General features: G+C 37.1%; 1 protein-coding gene across 1 annotated transcript; it reads left to right on the forward strand.

The window, feature by feature from the left end:
* The first annotated feature begins 10,621 nt into the window (after nucleotides 1-10,621).
* LOC142865708 (uncharacterized) lies at nucleotides 10,622-13,188 on the forward strand. The gene has a single exon (XM_075998899.1). The coding sequence runs from the start codon at nucleotides 10,679-10,681 to the stop codon at nucleotides 12,899-12,901; it is 2,223 nt and encodes a 740-aa protein (XP_075855014.1). The 5' UTR covers nucleotides 10,622-10,678; the 3' UTR covers nucleotides 12,902-13,188.
* Nucleotides 13,189-18,041: the final 4,853 nt, after the last annotated feature.

An 18,041-nucleotide genomic window follows, 5' to 3' on the forward strand; every position in this document is an offset into this window, starting at 1 on the left:
GGGTTAAGTGATATCTCATTGTGGTTTTGATTTGCGTTTCCCTGATGATTAGAGATGTTGAGCATTTCTTCATATGTTTGTTGGCCATTCTTCTGTCTTCTTTAGAAAAATTTCTGTTCAAGTCCTTTGCCCACATTTTAATAGGGTTATTTGATTTTTTCTTCCTGATTTTCGTGAGTTCTAAGTATATTCTAGTTATCAGTTTCTTATCGGATGCATAGGATGCAAAAATTTCTCCCATTCTGTAGGTTGTCTGTTTACTTTCATTTCTATTTCTTTGGCTGTGCAGAAGCTTTGTAGTTTGATCATGTCCCATTTATTTATTTTTGTTGCTGCTGTGATTGCCTTTGGGGACTTCTTCATAAACTCTTTGCCTAGGCCGATGTCTAGGAGAGTGTTTCCAACTTTTTCCTCTAGAATTTTAATAGTTTCATACCTTAGGTTTAAGTCTGTTATCCAGCGTGAGTTGACTTTTGTGAGAGGTGAAAGGTGTGGGTCCTGTTTTAGCCTTCTACTGGTGGCTATCTAGTTTTCCGAGCACCATTTATTGAAAAGGGATTCGTTTCCCCAGCGTATGTTTTTGTCTGCTTTGTCAAAGATTAGATGGCTATATGAGGATGGTTTTATATCAGGATTCTCACATCTATTCCACTGGTCCATATTCCTATTTTTGTGCCAATACCATATTGATTTAATTACTACAGCTTTGTAGTATAGTTTGATATCTGGCATATTAATGCCTGCCATTTTGTTTTTGTTGCCTATAATTGCTTTTGATATTCGGGGTCTTCTTTGGTACCATACGAAGCGTAAAATTATTTTTCTATATCTGTGAAGAATGCTGATGGCATTTTAATAGGTATTACATTGAATCTGTAGATCAGTTTGGGTAGTATAGACATTTTGATGATGTTGAGTCTGCGGATCCATGAGCATGGTATGGATTTCCATCTGTTTACATCCTCTGCTATTTCCTTCCTCAGTGTTTCATAGTTCTCCCTGTACAGGTCTTTTACCTCCTTGGTTAAGTATATTCCTAGGTACTTTAATTTCTTTGTTGCTATTGTGAAGGGAATTGAGTCTTTGATTTGGTTCTCAATTAGATTGATGTTGGCGTATATGAATGCCTCTGATTTCTGTGTGTTGATTTTGTATCCTGAGACTTTACTAAATTCATTGATCAGTTCCAGGAGTTTCTTGGTTGAATCCTTGGGGTTTTCTAGATACAATATCATATCATCAGCAAACAGTGAAAGTTTGATCTCTTCTGCCCCTATTTGGATACCTTTGATTCCATTTTCCTGTCTGATTGCTGTAGCCAAGACTTCCAGCACTATGTTGAACAGAAGTGGAGATAGTGGGCAGCCTTGTCTGGTTCCAGTTCTAAGTGGGAATGATTTCAATCTTTCCCCATTCAGTATGATGTTGGCTATGGGTCTGTCATATATGGCTTGTATCATTTTTAGGTATGTCCCTTGTATGCCTATTTTCTTAAATGTCCGTATCATGAAAGGGTGCTGAATTTTGTCAAAAGCTTTTTCTGCATCTATTGAAGAATCATGTGATCTTTGTTTTTGCTTCTGTTTATGTGGTGAATTGCATTTATAGATTTACATATGTTGAACCATCCCTACATCCCTGGGATGAAGCTCACTTGGTCGTGATGGATAATTTTTTTGATAAGCGTCTGGATTCCGTTAGCTAAGATTTTGTTGAAAATTTATGCATCTATATTCATTAGGGATACTGGTCTGTAGTTTTCTATTTTTGTGCATCCTTTCCTGGTTTTGGTATCAGAGTAATATTCACTTCATGAAAGTGTCGGGGAGGTTTCAGTTCTTCTCGATGTTGTGCAATAGTTTCTGCAAGATAGGTACTAGTTCTTTTTGTAAGTGTGGTAAAATTCGGGTGTGAAGCCATCAGGACCGGCACTTTTCTTTTTAGGGAGATTTTTAATTGCTGTTTCTATTTCAGCTGTTGAGATTGGTCTGTACAGGGAATCTATTTCTTCGTGGTTGAGCCTAGGGAGGCTGTGTGTTTCTAGAAATTTGTCCATTTCCTCCACATTTTCCAGTTTGTGTGCATAAACATTTTTGTAGTATTCATAAATTGTATCTTGTATCTCTTTGGGATCAGCTGTGATATCTCCTTTTTTATTCCTGATGGAGCTTATTAGAGATTTCTCTTTTCTGCTTTTCGTTAGCATAGCCAGTGGTGTGTCAATTTTGTTTATTTTTTCAAAGAACCAACTTTTTGTTTTATTAATCTCCTGAAGAGCTTCCCTGTTTTCAATTTTGTTTAGTTCTGATTTGATCTTGTTGATTTCACTTCTTCTGCTGGGTTTGGGGTTGGTCTGTTCTTCTTTTTCCAGCTCTTTGAGTCGTTTCATTAGAATGTCTATTTGTGATCTTTTTGTCTTTGGGTTATACGCATTTATGGAGATAAACTTTCCTCTCAGAACTGCTTTAGCTGAGTCCCAGAAGAGTCGATAACTTGTCTCTCCATTGTCGTTTTCTTCATAGAATTTCTTTATTTCCGTCTTGATTTCTTCATTTATGAAGTGATCATTTAGTAGGAGGTTGTTTAATTTCCACGTTTTTGTGTAGAAATGTGAGTTTCTGTTATGGTTGATTTCTGCTTTTATTCCACTGTGATCTGAGAAGGTACATGGTATGATTTCTATTTTTTTAAATTTCTTGAGATTTTCTTTGTGTCCTAGGATATGGTCAATCTTAGAGAATGTCCCGTCAGGTGATGAGAAGAACGTATATTCAGTGGATTGTGGGTAGAATGTCCTGTATATGTCAGTCAGACCCAGTTGTTCCAAGGTTTTGTTTAGGTCCATTATTTCTTTATTAATTTTCTGTTTGGAGGATCTGTCTCGTGCCGTCAGTGGGGTGTTGAAATCTCCGGTGATTATGGAGTTGCTATTAATCCATTTGCTTAGATCCAGTAAGGTTTGCTTTATGAAACTGGGTGCACCTAAGTTGGGTGCATATATATTTAAAATTGTTATCTCTTCTTGTTGAATTGTGCCCTTCACCATTATATAATGACCCTCTTTGTCTTTCACTACTTTTGTTGGTTTAAAAACTAAATTGTCTGAAATTAGAACTGCCACCCCAGCCTTCTTTTGGCTTCCTCTTGCCTGGAATACTGATCTCCACCCTTTTACTTTTAGTCTATATGCATCCTTGCAGGTTAGATGTGTTTCCTGAAGACAGCATATACCTGGCCTGTATTTTCTTATCCATTCAGCCAGCCTATGTCTCTTGAGTGGTGAGTTTAAGCCATTCACATTTATTGAGAGAACTGATATGTGAGGTAGATTACTGTTCATTCTGTTGGGTTGGATGTTGTTGCTTTGATATCTCTTCAGCCATTGTATTATCTGGCCTTTAATCTTTGGGTCTTCATTGTTTTCATATTCGTGAGTTTTTATTATAGTGCTCCGTGCGTAACATTGTATTCAGTAGTTCTTGTAGGGCTGGTCTTGTCTTGGTGAATTCTCTGAGACTTTGCTTGTCTGAGAATGTCTTTATTTCTCCTTCATATAGAAAGCTTAGTTTTGCAGGGAATAAGATTCTAGGCTGGGCATTGTTTTGTTTCAGAAGAGTGAGAATGGGGCCCCAGTCTCTCCTTGCTTGTAAAGTCTCATTAGAGAAGTCTGGTGTTATTCGTATTTGGTTTCCCTTGTAGATTACTTGCTTCTTCCCTCTTATAGCTCTTAGAAGGGCCTCTTTATTTGATATTTTGGTCAGTCTGATGACTGCATGACATGACATCTTCCTGTTTGCATTGAACCTCCCAGGGGTCCTCTGGGCTTCTTGAACTTGTATATCGAGATTTTGAGCAAGGCCTGGGAAATTTTCCTCTATTATATCTTCAAAAAGCTTGTACAGCCTTTGAGTGTTGTCTTCCTCCCCTTCGGCTAAACCTATGACCCTCACGTTAGGTTTCTTCACATAATCCCACAGCTCTTGTAGGCTTTGCTCTTTTCTCTTGTTTCTCTGCTCTATCTCTGTGACTGATTTATTTAATTGGAAGGTGTTATCTTCAATCTCTGAGATTCTTTCTTCTTTTTGATCTACCCTGTTCTTGAGACTTTCCACAGTATTTTGTAATTCTCTGAGTTGATTATTCATCTCCAGGACTTCGGTTAATGTTTTCTTCACTGTGCTGATCTCTTTAGTGAACCTTTGTTCCATATCCTGGAGGCTTTTTGTGGTTTCTTTGTGTTGGTTATTGAGTTGTTGTTGCAGGTCGGTGAGTGTTCTTATGATCCACATACGAAATTCCTCTTCTGTCATATTGGTTGCCTGATTTTGGTTGGTGTCCGTTTCTAGGGGGCTGGTGCTCCTCTTTGGGGGTGTGTTTTTCGTTTGGTTCTTCATGTTTCATGAGTTCTTTTGCTAATTTCTTCCCATGCCGATCCATCGTTGTTTCTTTCCTTTAGGTTTTTGTTTGGGTGTTCACACACCTTGTTTAGTTTCTGAGCTGTTAGGTGGTGTCTGTGGGTGAGATTCAACCATTCACTGTATATTGAGTCAGTGGGTGCCGTGAAAAGGCTGTGCAGGATGCCGTCCCTGTCAGTAGGTGGCGCCAGATTGGAGGAACAGGCTGTGCTGTTGATTTTGTGTCCTGTTATCAGCTCTTGTTCTGGGCGGAGCTGGGTTGGGTAAGCCTGCCCTCAGGCACCACCAATGTCCTTAGCAGGGGTGAAAGTTCTGTGCTCTGCTTCCAGGAAAAGCTGTCAGGGCGGGGCTGGAATGGTCCCACTCAGCCAGAACGTCTGCGTGTGGGGGTGGGGCTGTCTGAGACCCGCAGTCTAGAGAGGGCCTGGCTTCTTTCCACCCTCCCCAACTCCGCAGCTACTCCTGGGTCTCTTCCAGCAGGCCAGACCACACGCCACCGGGCCTCCCCAGACTGTGATGCCGGCGGGGAGGTTCCCTGCACAGGAACGCCACCTGGGCTGGGTGTACGGCCTCCTTTTGGGAGGAGCATTACCCTCTAGGATGCTGATCTGCCCCTGAAGGCACACACACCTCAGTAGGCTGTCCAGGTATAACTCTTCTGTGCCCCAGGCAATGCTCGACCTAGGTGCTCGGGATCTCATCTGCAGGGGTCCCAGAGTTCAAACTGTATCCCCACCAGGGAGAAGAGTTCCGGTCCCAATTCACCCACAGAGAGCCCAAGCTGGGTCTATGTGTCTCAGCCTCTGAGTCAGCACCGTTCTCCTGGGAACACCGTGCCAGCAGCACCTGGGAGGGCTGGCGGGTAGGGAGCTCACAGTCTGAGTTCCCCTGAGTCAGTTGTAGGGTCCCAAAAGGGAAGGTCCCGTTCCCTGGAGGTGCCTCCAGCTGGTGGCTGTATTCTCTCTCGGGGCAGCCATGGGTAGGGTCGGCGGAGGGGAGGACGAGGCAATATGGCACCTGCCGCGCGGCTGGGGTCTGTGCACACGGAGGTTCTGGGAGTTGGGAGCCTGGTGCCATGTCTGCTAAAGGCTCACTGCTGGCTGTCGGCAGCCATCTCTGGGCTGGTGTCCGCAGGTCTCTCCACCCTCTGGGGAGCCCACCCCCGGTCCCAAATGCAGGGGAGTGGAAACAGCAAATCCGCCTACTCTTGCCGCTGGTCTCCGGGCTGCTCCAGTGGTCTCAGCCTCCAGTTCTTCGCAGCCTCCTCCCGTGGAGTCTCCCGGGGTCTCAGGTACCCCTCCTTCCGGCCCTCATCTGCTCAACATATATTTTATAAATATTAATACACATGTGCACCTCACATATATAATAGTTTCCTGGCAAATGGACCTATTTTATCATTATGTAATATCAACCATATTATTTCATGACAATTTTGCCCTAAAGTGTGTGTTTTATCTAATATAGTAATAATTATGTATACTGTATCCACTTAGAGTTACTATTTGCATGGAATATATTTTTCATGTATTTAGTTTCAGCTTATTTGAGTCCTTGCAGCTAAAATGAGTTTCTAGTAGACAAAATATTGTAGAAAATTATTTAATCTTGATCCATTCAGCCATATTATCTTCTTTTGATTAAAGAGTTTAATCCATTTATATTAAAAGTTACCACTGAAAGAAATTAAGTTACTCTGACTTTGTTTCTTGTGGCTATGTCCTCACTCATTTCTTCTCTTACTGCCTTAATATATCTTGTATTGATTTTGTAGTTTCTTGCTTTGGTTCCTTTTAAATTTTCTTTAGTTTATCTTCTGTAGTTTCTTCTTCAACACCTTGAGAAATGGAGAGAACAAAAACAAATTAAAGTCACAGCCCTGACATAAGAAAGAAGGTTCTCTAGCATCATTTCAATGCGTAATCCTTAACATTTATTTATCAAAGATCTTTATGTATGATTATGTGTTTTGTGAAATAAAATTGCCCTATGTGTAAGCTAATGTTTCAGAATCTGTGCTCTTCATGGTGCCCAGTCATGTTTGAAAATCACAGTTATCTAGAATTCTTGTTCAGTCATTTACTATGTTTATTCAGAATTTTATAGATTAATTTTATAATTTTGTTTTGTGATTTCATAGTTCTTTACATTTTTTCCTCTATCCTTTTTTAACGTAGGCCACTTCACATTAGGCAATTATGTTTTTTAGTTTTTATGTGTATATTTTACTTTTGCATGATAGTATTGAACTCTGTATACTTTAACATATTGTGGGGCAAAAGTAAAATATAAATCAGCCATATATCTTTTGTGAATGTGATTTTCTTTGTGTTTCCTTGCCTGTATAAATATTATTCCTATTTTGTTTATGAGTAGTACACTTTTTTCTTGGTGGTAAATGGTTATTTTACCCTGATGGTGAATAGTCATGAAAATTATCTTAAATTCGACACATATTTATTGGTAAAGATATATTATCTTTGTGTGATTCATTTGTGTTAATGAATTATTTGAAGATGTTTTGAAAACCTTTTAAACCATTTTTGGTATTATTAATTTTTCATAAAACACATGAAATTTAAAATCTTAAATATTTTGATTATACAGTTTATTCACAGTAAGTATATTAACAATGTTATGCAACATATATCCTTTACAAATACTATTCTATTTTTTTTTTGTTTCTAATAATTAACCTACTCTAAGTATTTTATGTAAGTAGATTCATAAAGTGTCATTGTTTTGGTGGCAAGCTTATTTCATTTAGCATGAAGTCATTATTTATCTTTATTGTAAACTTAGAAGATTTTCTATTTTTGAAATTGAACAACACTTCATTATTTTTATATATGAAATTATATTTATCCATTTGTTTTATGAGGCAGATCTGGGTTGTATTCATATATTGGCTTTTATGAATAATGTTGCAGTAATTATGGATATGCAAATAACTCTTCATTTGACCATGTATGTGAGGGATTTATATCTGTTCTACATTTTGTTTCATTGTTCTCGTTGTCTGACTTTATGTCTGTAGCAAACTACTGTTATTACTGTACCTTTGTAAAATGTCTTGAAATCAGAAAATGTGATGCCTCCAACATTATTTCTTTTTTCGAGATTGTTGTTCTCTTCATGGTACTTTGGCATTTCATATGAGTTTTTAACTTCTTTTTCTAAAAAATTTACTTTGAGAATTTTAAATGGCATTGCATTTGTAGATCTTTTTGGGCAGTAGGGACATCTTAAAAATGGTAAGTCTTTCAACATTTGAAGAGCATTCTCAAGAATGCATCATTTAGTTTCCATCTATTTACAGATATTCTCTTTTTCCATCTGTTATTGATTTCTAGTTTTATTACATTTCAGTCATAAATGTCTGTAATTGTTTAAGTGTTAAAAATATGTAACAAAATGTATTGTGGCGTAATACTATTCTATCCAGGAGAATATTTTTTGAGCTATTGATAAGATTTTGTATTGTATTGTTGCATGGAGTGCTATCTATGTCTATCAGGCATAATTGTTTTATAGTGCTTTAAAGTTCTCTGTTCCCTCAGTTAATATTGTTTCTTGCATTATTAACCATTACCATAAGTGGAGTATTCAAGGATCCTACCATTATCACATCACTATGTATTTCTAGCTTTAATTCTGTCTATGTTTGCTTTCCATATTTGACAACCTTTATATTACACTTACATATACATACACATGCACACACACAAACACAGACATATATAGAAATGTAAAAATAAATCAGGTTTCAAGTGAATGAACCCTTTTATTATTATTTGATATCATTCTGTATCTTTTGTAACAGGTTTGATTGAAAGTATATTTTGACTTTTTTGTTTTTGACTCAAAATATATTATGCCTAATTTTGACCTCCCCTGCTCTAATTTGATTAACATTTGCATGAAATGTCTTTTTCTGTTCTATGAATTTTATTTCATATTTTCTCATTTGATGTAAGGTGGTTTTCTTGCAGACAGTATATAGTTGGATGTTTTCAGTAGTATTTTCTTAAATCTCTATCTGTATTCAACGTATGCCTTTTGATTATGAAGTTTACTCCATTAATATTTTCATAATTTTCTGGAAGAGATTGACTTACTGTTGCCATTTTATCAATTGTATTTTTATTGTTGTAGATCTCTTGCTCCTTTTTTTCTCTTTTTTTCCTCCTTTGTGTCTCATTGATTTCTATAGTGACATGGTTTGATGCCTTTGTTATTATTTTAGTGTATCTCTATAGGTATTTTTACTATGGTTACCATGTTGACAACACAGTGTTTCTTAGAGTTACAGTAATATATTTTAAAATGTTAGCAACTGAAATTTAGACACAAACAAAAATTTTGCCTCATTACATCTGCCATTATCTTTGTTATTAGTGTCACCAGTTCTATCTCATTATATTGTATACTCATTAACAGAGGTGTGGTGTTATTTTCTGTTTTGTCTTCAAATTTTAGATCATAAATAAAAATGGCTTCTGCATTGTTATTATGATAATAGAGAATTTTACTTGGATATACTTAGATATATCCATGTCTTTCCCAGAGTTATTTGATTTCATATAATTTGTGTTATTTTCTAGCATCTTTTTTTATTTTTAATACAAGGGGCTCCCTTTAAAATTTCTTGTGGGTAAGAATCCTTTTCAGTATGAATTATCTTGAGAGATGTTTATTTTTCTCCATTTAGAAGAGTGGTTTTGTCAAACATAGTTCTGCTTTAAAGTTTTCATTCTTTTAGCACTTTGACTATATCACCCAACTATTTTCTGACATGCATCTTTTCTGTTGATAAATCCACTAGTAATCTCTAGGAAGCATGCTTATAGATGACATCAATTTTCTCTTGCTGCTTTGAAGATTCTCCTGTTATATGACTTTAAAACTTTGCTTACATCCTGTCCTTTATGGGTCCTTTTGTGTTTTTCTTAGCTGAAGTATGTTGAGCTTCTCAATTTGTTTGTATATTTCTTCTTACCTTTGAGAATTTCTAAGTCATTTCTTATTGTATGCCTCAGCTGAACAGTGTATGTTTTCTTCTGCTTCTATGTTTTGTTTATATTATCATTTACCTGATTTCATTTAATGTTCAATATCATTCTAATTTCACCAATTAAGCATCATTCAGATGGTTATTTTTAATTTTTATGGTTAATTTTAATTTATACATCTCCAATCCTTTATGGTTGATTTCTTGTTATTTTGTTTCTTGGATGGGGATATGTTACCGTGAATTTTGTGAATATTGTAATCGTTGGTTGAGATTTAAGAATTAGCAAAATCAGCTCCATAAACTTCATCAAGTGGCTTTGTCCTGGGAGACTTTGATAGCAATTCACCTTACTGGAGATTGAAGAAGCCTTAAAAATGTTCTGAGAATGCATCTTCTGTGACTATATTTGTTTTCCATTTAAAGAACCTTTCCTACATTTCTTCTTGGGAGCCTGTCATCATATTCTATAACTATTCTCCATCTGTTGTAGTGAAATTTCAACTGACGTTGTAATAATCTTTTATCTTTGGTTTCAGCACACTCCGTCCTTCACTTAATATCATGATTCTTTTCTGAACTCTGTGTTATGGGAGACAGAAACCAGTCTTTGGAAGGGTTTCTAAAAGCTAGAAATATAATCAACATTTTCATTTTCTTTGAGAAAGAAGCTGGGGTTTGGTAATATACTTCTATGCTGTATTAAGGAGGAGGAGAGGTCTTGGAGTGTCAGTATAAGAAATTTTGTTTCTTTTCTCTGTTGCTTTTGGTATTGTTCTCGCGTGATTTTCTGTGAACTCTTCTTTCCTTATTAGAATTTCACAAAGTCAATTTGGTAAGCATAATTTTTTATATTTATTTGTGTAAAAGAGAATTAGAGCCTACATATTGTATTGTGCCATCCTGCTAATGTGCTTAGGATAATTTTACATATAAATTTTGTAATATTTATTATTTGATTATGAAGGAAAGAAACAAGTGAGATAATTTGTTGTTTTTAAAATTTCTTTCAGTAATATCTTCTCATTCTACCCAACACTATTTGCCAGAGCAGCATTTAAAATTTCTTTTACCAAAAGTGATAAGAAGAAGATATGGAAGCTTCGGCCTTCAGAATATACAATTTACAAATGACTGGGAAAGTGTGGGTGAGTGTAAGGAACAGAAAGGATATTACAATAAATGTAATCAATGTTTGACTACATATAGCAAAATCTTCCAGTCTAATGCATGTTTGAAAGTCTTCAGGAAAATGTTAAATCAAAATAGACATAAGGTGGGACATAGTGTAGAGAAATTTTTAAAATGTAATGAATGTGGGAAAGCCTGTAACCAATACTCACACATTACTCAACATAAAATAATTTTTAATACAAAAGACTATTACAAATTCAAAGAATGTGGCAAAGTCTTTAATCAGTGCTTTTACCTTACTAAACACAAGAGAGCTCATACTGGAGAGAAAGCACACAAATGTGAAGAATGTGGCAAAGTCTTTTACAGGTACTCAGCCCTTTTGATACATAAAGTAATTCATAAAAGAGAGAAACCCTACAAGTGTGCAGAGTGTGGCAAAAAGTTTAATCATATCTCAAGCCTCACTAAACACAAGAGAATTCATAGTGGAGAGAAATCCTACAAATGTGAAGAATGTGGCAAAATCTTTAATTGGTCTTCATGCTTTAAAAGACATAATATAATTCATACTGGAGAGAAACCACACCAATGTGATGAGTGTGGCAAAGCTTTTAACCGTTGCTCGGAACTTAAAAGATATAAGAGAATTCATAATGGAGAGAAACTTTACAAATGTGATGAATGTTCCAATGCCTTTAACTACTCCTCACAACTTAAAAGTCATAAGATAATTCATACTGGAGAAAAACCCTACAAATGTGAAGAATGTGGTAAATCCTTTAACTGGTCCTCAACTCTCATTGCACAAAAGGTCATTCATACTGGAGACAAATTGTACAAATGTGAAGAATGTGGAAAAGCCTTTGCCCAGATCTCAAACCTTTCTAAACATAAAATAATTCATCCTGTTGAGAAACCATACAAATGTGAAGAATGTGGCGAAGCTTTTAGCTGTTCCTCAGACCTTAAAAGACATACAAGAATTCATACTAGAGAGAAACCATACAAATGTGAAGAATGTGGCAAAGCCTTTACCCATAGCTCAATCCTTACTCAACATAAAAGAATTCATACTGGAGAGAAACCGTACAAATGTGAGGAATGTGGCAAAGCCTTTACCCAGAGCTCAAACCCTACTCAACAGAAAAGAATTCATACTGTGGAGAAACAATACAAATGCGAAGAATGTGGCAAAACTTTTAGCTGTTCCTCAAAACTTAAAAGACATAAGAGAATTCATACTGGAGAGAAACCATACAAATGTGAGGAATGTAGCAAAGCCTTTACCCATAGCTCAACTCTTAGTAAACATAAAAGAATTCATACTGGAGAGAAACCGTACAAATGTGAGGAATGTGGTAAATCCTTTCACTGGTCCTCAATCCTCATTGCACATAAGGTAATTCATACTGGAGAGAAACTGTACAAATGTGAAGAATGTGGAAAAGCTTTTAGCTCTTCCTCAGACCTTAAAAGACATAAGAGAATTCATACTGGAGAACAACCATACAAATGTGAGGAGTGTGGCAAAGCCTTTACCCATAGCTCATCTCTTACTGAACATAAAAGAATTCATACTTTGGTGAAACCATACAAATGTGAAGAATGTGGCAAAACTTTTAGTTGTTCCTCAAAACTTAAAAAACATAAGAGTATTCATACTGGAGAGAAACCATACAAATGTGAGGAATGTGGCAAAGCCTTTACCCAGAGCTCAACCCTTACTCAACATAAAAGAATTCATAGTGGAGAGCAACTGTACAAATGTGAAGAATGTGGAAAAGCTTTTAGCTGTTCCTCAAAACTTAAAACACATAAGAGAATTCATACTGGAGAGAAACCTTACAAATGTGAAGAATGTGGCAAGGCTTTTAACTGTTCCTCACAAGTTAAAATACATAGGAGAATTCATACTGGAGAGAAACCATACAAATGTGAAGAATGTGGCAAAGCATTTACCCAGAACTCAACCCTTACTCAACATAAAAGAATTCATACTGGAGAGAAACCATACAAATGTGAGGAATGTGGTAAATCCTTTAACTGGTCCTCAATTCTCATTGCACATAAGGTAATTCATACTGGAGAGCAACTGTACAAATGTGAAGAATGTGGAAAAGCTTTTAGCTATTCCTCAAATCTTAAAATACATAAGAGAATTCATACTGGGGAGAAACCATACAAATGTGAAGAATGTGGCAATGCCTTTACCCAGAGCTCAACCCTCACTCAACATAAAAGAATTCATACTGGAGAGAAACCATACAAATGTGAGGAATGTGGTAAATCCTTTAAGTGGTCCTCAGTCCTCATTGCACATAAGGTAATTCATTCCTGAGAGAAACTGTACAAATGTTAAGAATGTGGAAAAGCCTTTACCCGGATCTTACACCTTATTAGACATACAATAATTCATACTGTATATAAACCATACAAATGTAAAGAGTGTGGCAAAGCTTTTAGCTGTTCCTCAGACCTTAAAAGACAAAAGAGATAAGAGAATTTGTACTGGAGAGAAACCGTAAAATGGGAAGAATGTGGCAAAGCTTTTAGCTGTCCCTCAATACTTAAAAGACTTAAGAGAATTCATACTGGAGAGAACCCTTCACATGTCAATGTGGTAAAGCCTTTAACCATTACTCACACTTTTCCATACATAGAAGAACTCATACTGGAGAGAAGCCCTACAAATGAGAGCAATTAGGGAAAGCTTTTTATCTGTGTTCATACCCTAGAATGCAAAAAAGAATTTACACTGGAGAGAAACTTTTCACACAAAAAGAATGTATTAATGCTTTACCTTATGCTCTAAGTTTCCATGCATGAGCTAATTTGACTGGAGAAAATCCTTACAAATGTGAACAATGTGGGTAAGTCTGTATCTAATACATCTTTCTGTATATAAGATAATTCATATAGGAGAGGAAACTTATGAATGTGAAGAATGTGACAAAAAGCTTTAACAGCTGATTAAATTTAACTAGGGTACCAGAAGGAAATCATAGAAAAATGAAATATGTGTCAAATGCTTTACCTGGTGCTTTTATGGTAGCATACATGAGACAATTCATACACGAACAGGATCCTACAGATGTTAATAAAGTGGCCTAGCCTTTAATAACCCATCACACATTGTTCAACACCAGTTATACTGAGTAACTGGTATAAATGTAATGAGCATCAAAACACCTTTCTGAACATAAAAATTTGAGAGTATAGTGGAGTATTTATACTAAGAAAAAATTACAACTATAAAGAGTGACATGATACCTTTACTTTTATCACAGATATTGTACACAAGAGAATTTGTAGTGGGGGTGGAATCCTCCATTTATTGCTCAAACTTTATTTAAATTAAGGGAATTTGGGTTGTTGAGACACTCTAGGAATGTAATGAATGAATTCAGAAAAACCTTTGGTCTCTAACATAGCTTTGAAAACACCAGAAGTTATATGAAAATATATTTTACTTATGTTATAATCTGAAAAAATAGTTAATTAAAAAATCATGTCTAAATAAATACCAGAGGACTCACAGTAGGAAGAACCTTAGTGCTATTACTTCTAGACTATTCTAAAGTAGAATTTTGGTTATAGAGAATGCAAAGTTAAATACTTTAATAATTGATGTATATGTTTAAAATCAGCAGGAGATTGACTTTTATGGAGAGTTATATTTAGAGTTTACTTTTCACATTAAAATTTTTATATTTTTTTGAAAATCGAATATCAAGATAATTCAATTTTAATTACTTGATTCTATTCCAGCATTCCTAGTATTTTTGTGAAAGAGTGTGTTCAATCGTTGCTGCATCAAAGATATGAAAGGTCTTTGTAAATTTTGTGGGCATCATTCATATGCTCTTACAATGTACACTAAACACTAAAATTTAAGATGCATGAATAAAATGGAGAGACTCTTTTTGATTAGCTTGTAAGTACATTGCAGGTGATGTTGGCATTAATTGTACAGAGTGGTGTTTAATGTGTTGAGTGTTGTACATTGAATAAAGTGTTACATTGCCACCAACCTTAACCTGTCTCACCTTATTTATAGTTGTACGTAACAGATGGTAACAGTATACTATTGGATATCATGATGTAATGACATGTTTAGCGACCTTTATTCCAATATGCTGTAAACTTCAAGTATTTTGAAAAACATCATTTCCATAGGTTATATTATTATTCTTTGCATAGGTAAAATGCCATAAAAAGGCATATATTTCTGAGTCCTGAAGACACAATTTACAAAAGTGCATCTTACATTTGTTTTGAACCTGTGAACTCTCTGGCCTGCAAACCATAAACATACTATTATTTTTTATTTAAGGAAGTGAAATATAAAATTATATCACTCTAAGTATAGATTTAAGCTTCAAGAGGATTATCGGAAAGGTAACTGTGTCTATGTTAGTGTGTATCTGGTTTCAGAAAAAAATATATATACATTGACAAAAACAGACAATCCCAAAAATGTTGATAATCTACTAGTAATGTAGAAGCCTCAAAAAATTCAAAACTAAGTATATATTCTCTTTGTTATTTCAAATTCATTTCTGTAAAATCTTATGGGTCCCCATTCAGAATCTGCCCATAAAAATGAAATGTTTTTCATTGTCATTGAGTTCCATGTTCTCTTTGGATCTGTCCAGAAGTTGAAGTCATTTTTTCAAGGTTTTGTCCCTTCCACTCCTTCAATAAGAGCTACCAGTAGGCCACACTGTGCTACTGACTGGCCACCTTCCTTCCCCATGTCACCTTATAAGCAAACACACCACCTTCATTATCCTGGGGAAACCTGAATGCAGCCAGGGCTGCAGATTTGGGAAGATGGAGCTAGGTCATAAGCTCCTTTTTCTTATAATTTCTGTATCCCTAGACAAGTCATTTTGTGTTTCAGGGCTTCCAGAGCCTCCCACCATTCACAGTGGGGATTATGCTAGCATGTATTTCCTAGCAATTATTCAGGTATAACTGAGATAAAACTTATAACACTCATAATGTGGTGTCACATGTAGATAATGCCTGAATTTAGAGATGGAAGAAAGAGAGATGGAAGACAGCATAGAATACACCTCAGACAGGACTGGGCCCAGCTGTGTGATCTGGGGAAAGTCATTTCCTTTCTGGGCCTCATTTTTCATTCTGCACAAGAAAGAAATTTAAATTAAATGAAATCCAAACATTGTCATCCTCTGACATCAAACGTTCCAACACCCTCCCATTATATTTAGAATCAGATCCATGTGCCTCATCTCAGCCTGTGTGCTGTGCAGCCTCCACAAAGGCTCAGAGCAATCTGTGGTTAATGAATCACTTCTGACTAAGACAACGCCACACAAATGATTAGCTATTACTTCTGTGTTACTTCAGGCTGCTATAGCAAAGAACCATAGACTGTGCAGTTTATAAACAACAGAGTTTAACTGCACACAGTTCTGGTGATCAAATGTTCAACATCTGGGTTTCAACCTGGCTGGGCTCTGGTGAGGACTCTCCTCTTAGTTGCAGACTTCATCTCCTCTTAGTTGCAGGTTTTATACTCACCTGGCAGAGAGAGGAGAAGAGAGCTCTCTGTGGTTTCTTGTAGAAAGCTAGTAAACCCAAGCATGAGGGCTCCACCCTTGGACATAATAATTTACCAGTGGACTCATCTCCTAATTAGGTCGCACTGGGGAGAAGGAGTTTAACATATCCATTTTTGGAGGACAGTCCATTGTGAATTCCAGAAATTGATTATGAACAAAGCTACTAATATCCATCTCATTTCCTTTCTCATATGTTCTATCCATTAACCTTTCCCCTCTCTTGAGTGTATCCTTAAAGTTGGTGAAGCAAGCTCTAGTGATATGAGCTGCTTTTTGTAGATGCTGAATGGCAAAGAACTGAGGGAGTGAAACTAAAAGAACCAAAAGAAAATCAGGTTCTCAGTCTACACGGATTCCTCCCAATCCCCACATGTATGAATTTGGAAGCTGACTCTTTCACAATCCAACTTCAATTGAGACCACAGCCCCAGACTCTTTGGAGACCTTGAGGCAGAGTCACCTGCTAAGCTGTGCCCAAATTTTAGTAAACAAAAATTATAAGGTATTAGGTATTTGTTGTGTAAAGTTGGTAATTATGGGGGCAGTGTTTTCATAGAAGAGAAGGGCACTCCTGTCATCTTGCAGCCTCAGTATTCTTCCTTTGCTTCTCTCTCCCCCAGGCTCCCTCTAGCCACACTGTCCTTTTTTTTTTTTTTTACCTTCTCTGCAAAGTCACTTCTACCAGTGACTGTCTACTCCCATAGTGGCATGTTCCTGATACACAGTTTTCACACTTGTGCAGTTCCAGAATTTGTCATTCTGGTCACAGCATTTCACCTCAGTGAGGCATTTTAGATCCAACACAGTGACCCCATAGCCCTCCCTGCCGTCCTCATGTTTTATTGTCACTATAGCACTTATTCTCTTTTTTCACATCTACTTGCTTTAGTGATTTTGTCCAGCTGTGCTCAGACTATGGGCTCCTTGGGGTAGACCACATGCTTGGACCACCAGGGCACCTGGCACAAGGTGATGCTCAGGGTGGTGTTGCTGAGTGAATTAATGTGGGGATCTCAAAGATGCCTTGCTGATTTTGACCACATCATTAAGTGGGCATCATTGGTAAGAACAAGAGGTTCGAGTTGGGTCTGAGAGAAGGAACAGACAGAATGACCTTGGCCTGAGTCTCCCCTGGCTCCAGCTGCTCCAGCCACGCTCAGGGAAAACCAGAGAAACAGGAGCTTGCTGCCTCCTGTTGCCTGAACTGTTAATGCAGCCCCATGCAGGAGCATCAGGGAACAAAGCAGCCACTTGCATTTAAGGATCTACAAGGCAGTGGCTCTCCATGGTTCCAAGGGGGCAAAGATCAGGATCTTCTTGCTCCAAAGGCAAGAAGACGGACACTAGATGCCTGCCTTGTCCCCTCTTTGCTTCCACCTCCTGGGGTGTGCAGCTTATTCATGAAGCATGGTCACCTCAGCCAGGGCAATGATTTCCACCAGCTTCCAAATGAGTACCTGAAGGACCCAAGAAGACCTTGTATAATCCCTGGACATAACACTTGGTGTCCAGTGCTCTCCAACATTCTGCCCTGGTCCAAATTTTCAGTCTCTTAAGCTCCCAATACTCTCTCAGCCCTGAAGGTTCTCCAGGGAGTGAAATGCATTTTTCTAGAGTCTCAGAGCACAGTGAGTCAGTCATCAATGAAACCCAAAGCCAGAAGCTATTTATGATCATTGTGACCTCTTGGTGTTACCCACTCCAAACACCCCAATTTATACAGGAGGAAACAGGATTTCTCTCCCACATCTTTTGTGCATCAGGCTCATGCTAGCTTCAAGAGGCCACAAAACTGAGGACAGGACGCAAGGCCTGCCCTCTCAAGGTTGTGTTTGCTGTGACCCCAGTCCAGATAGAACTTTAGGGACCTGGAGGTTGCACTTGCTC

This window comes from Microcebus murinus, chromosome 31 (genome assembly GCF_040939455.1).
Source record: "Microcebus murinus isolate Inina chromosome 31, M.murinus_Inina_mat1.0, whole genome shotgun sequence".
Lineage (NCBI taxonomy): Eukaryota > Metazoa > Chordata > Mammalia > Primates > Cheirogaleidae > Microcebus > Microcebus murinus.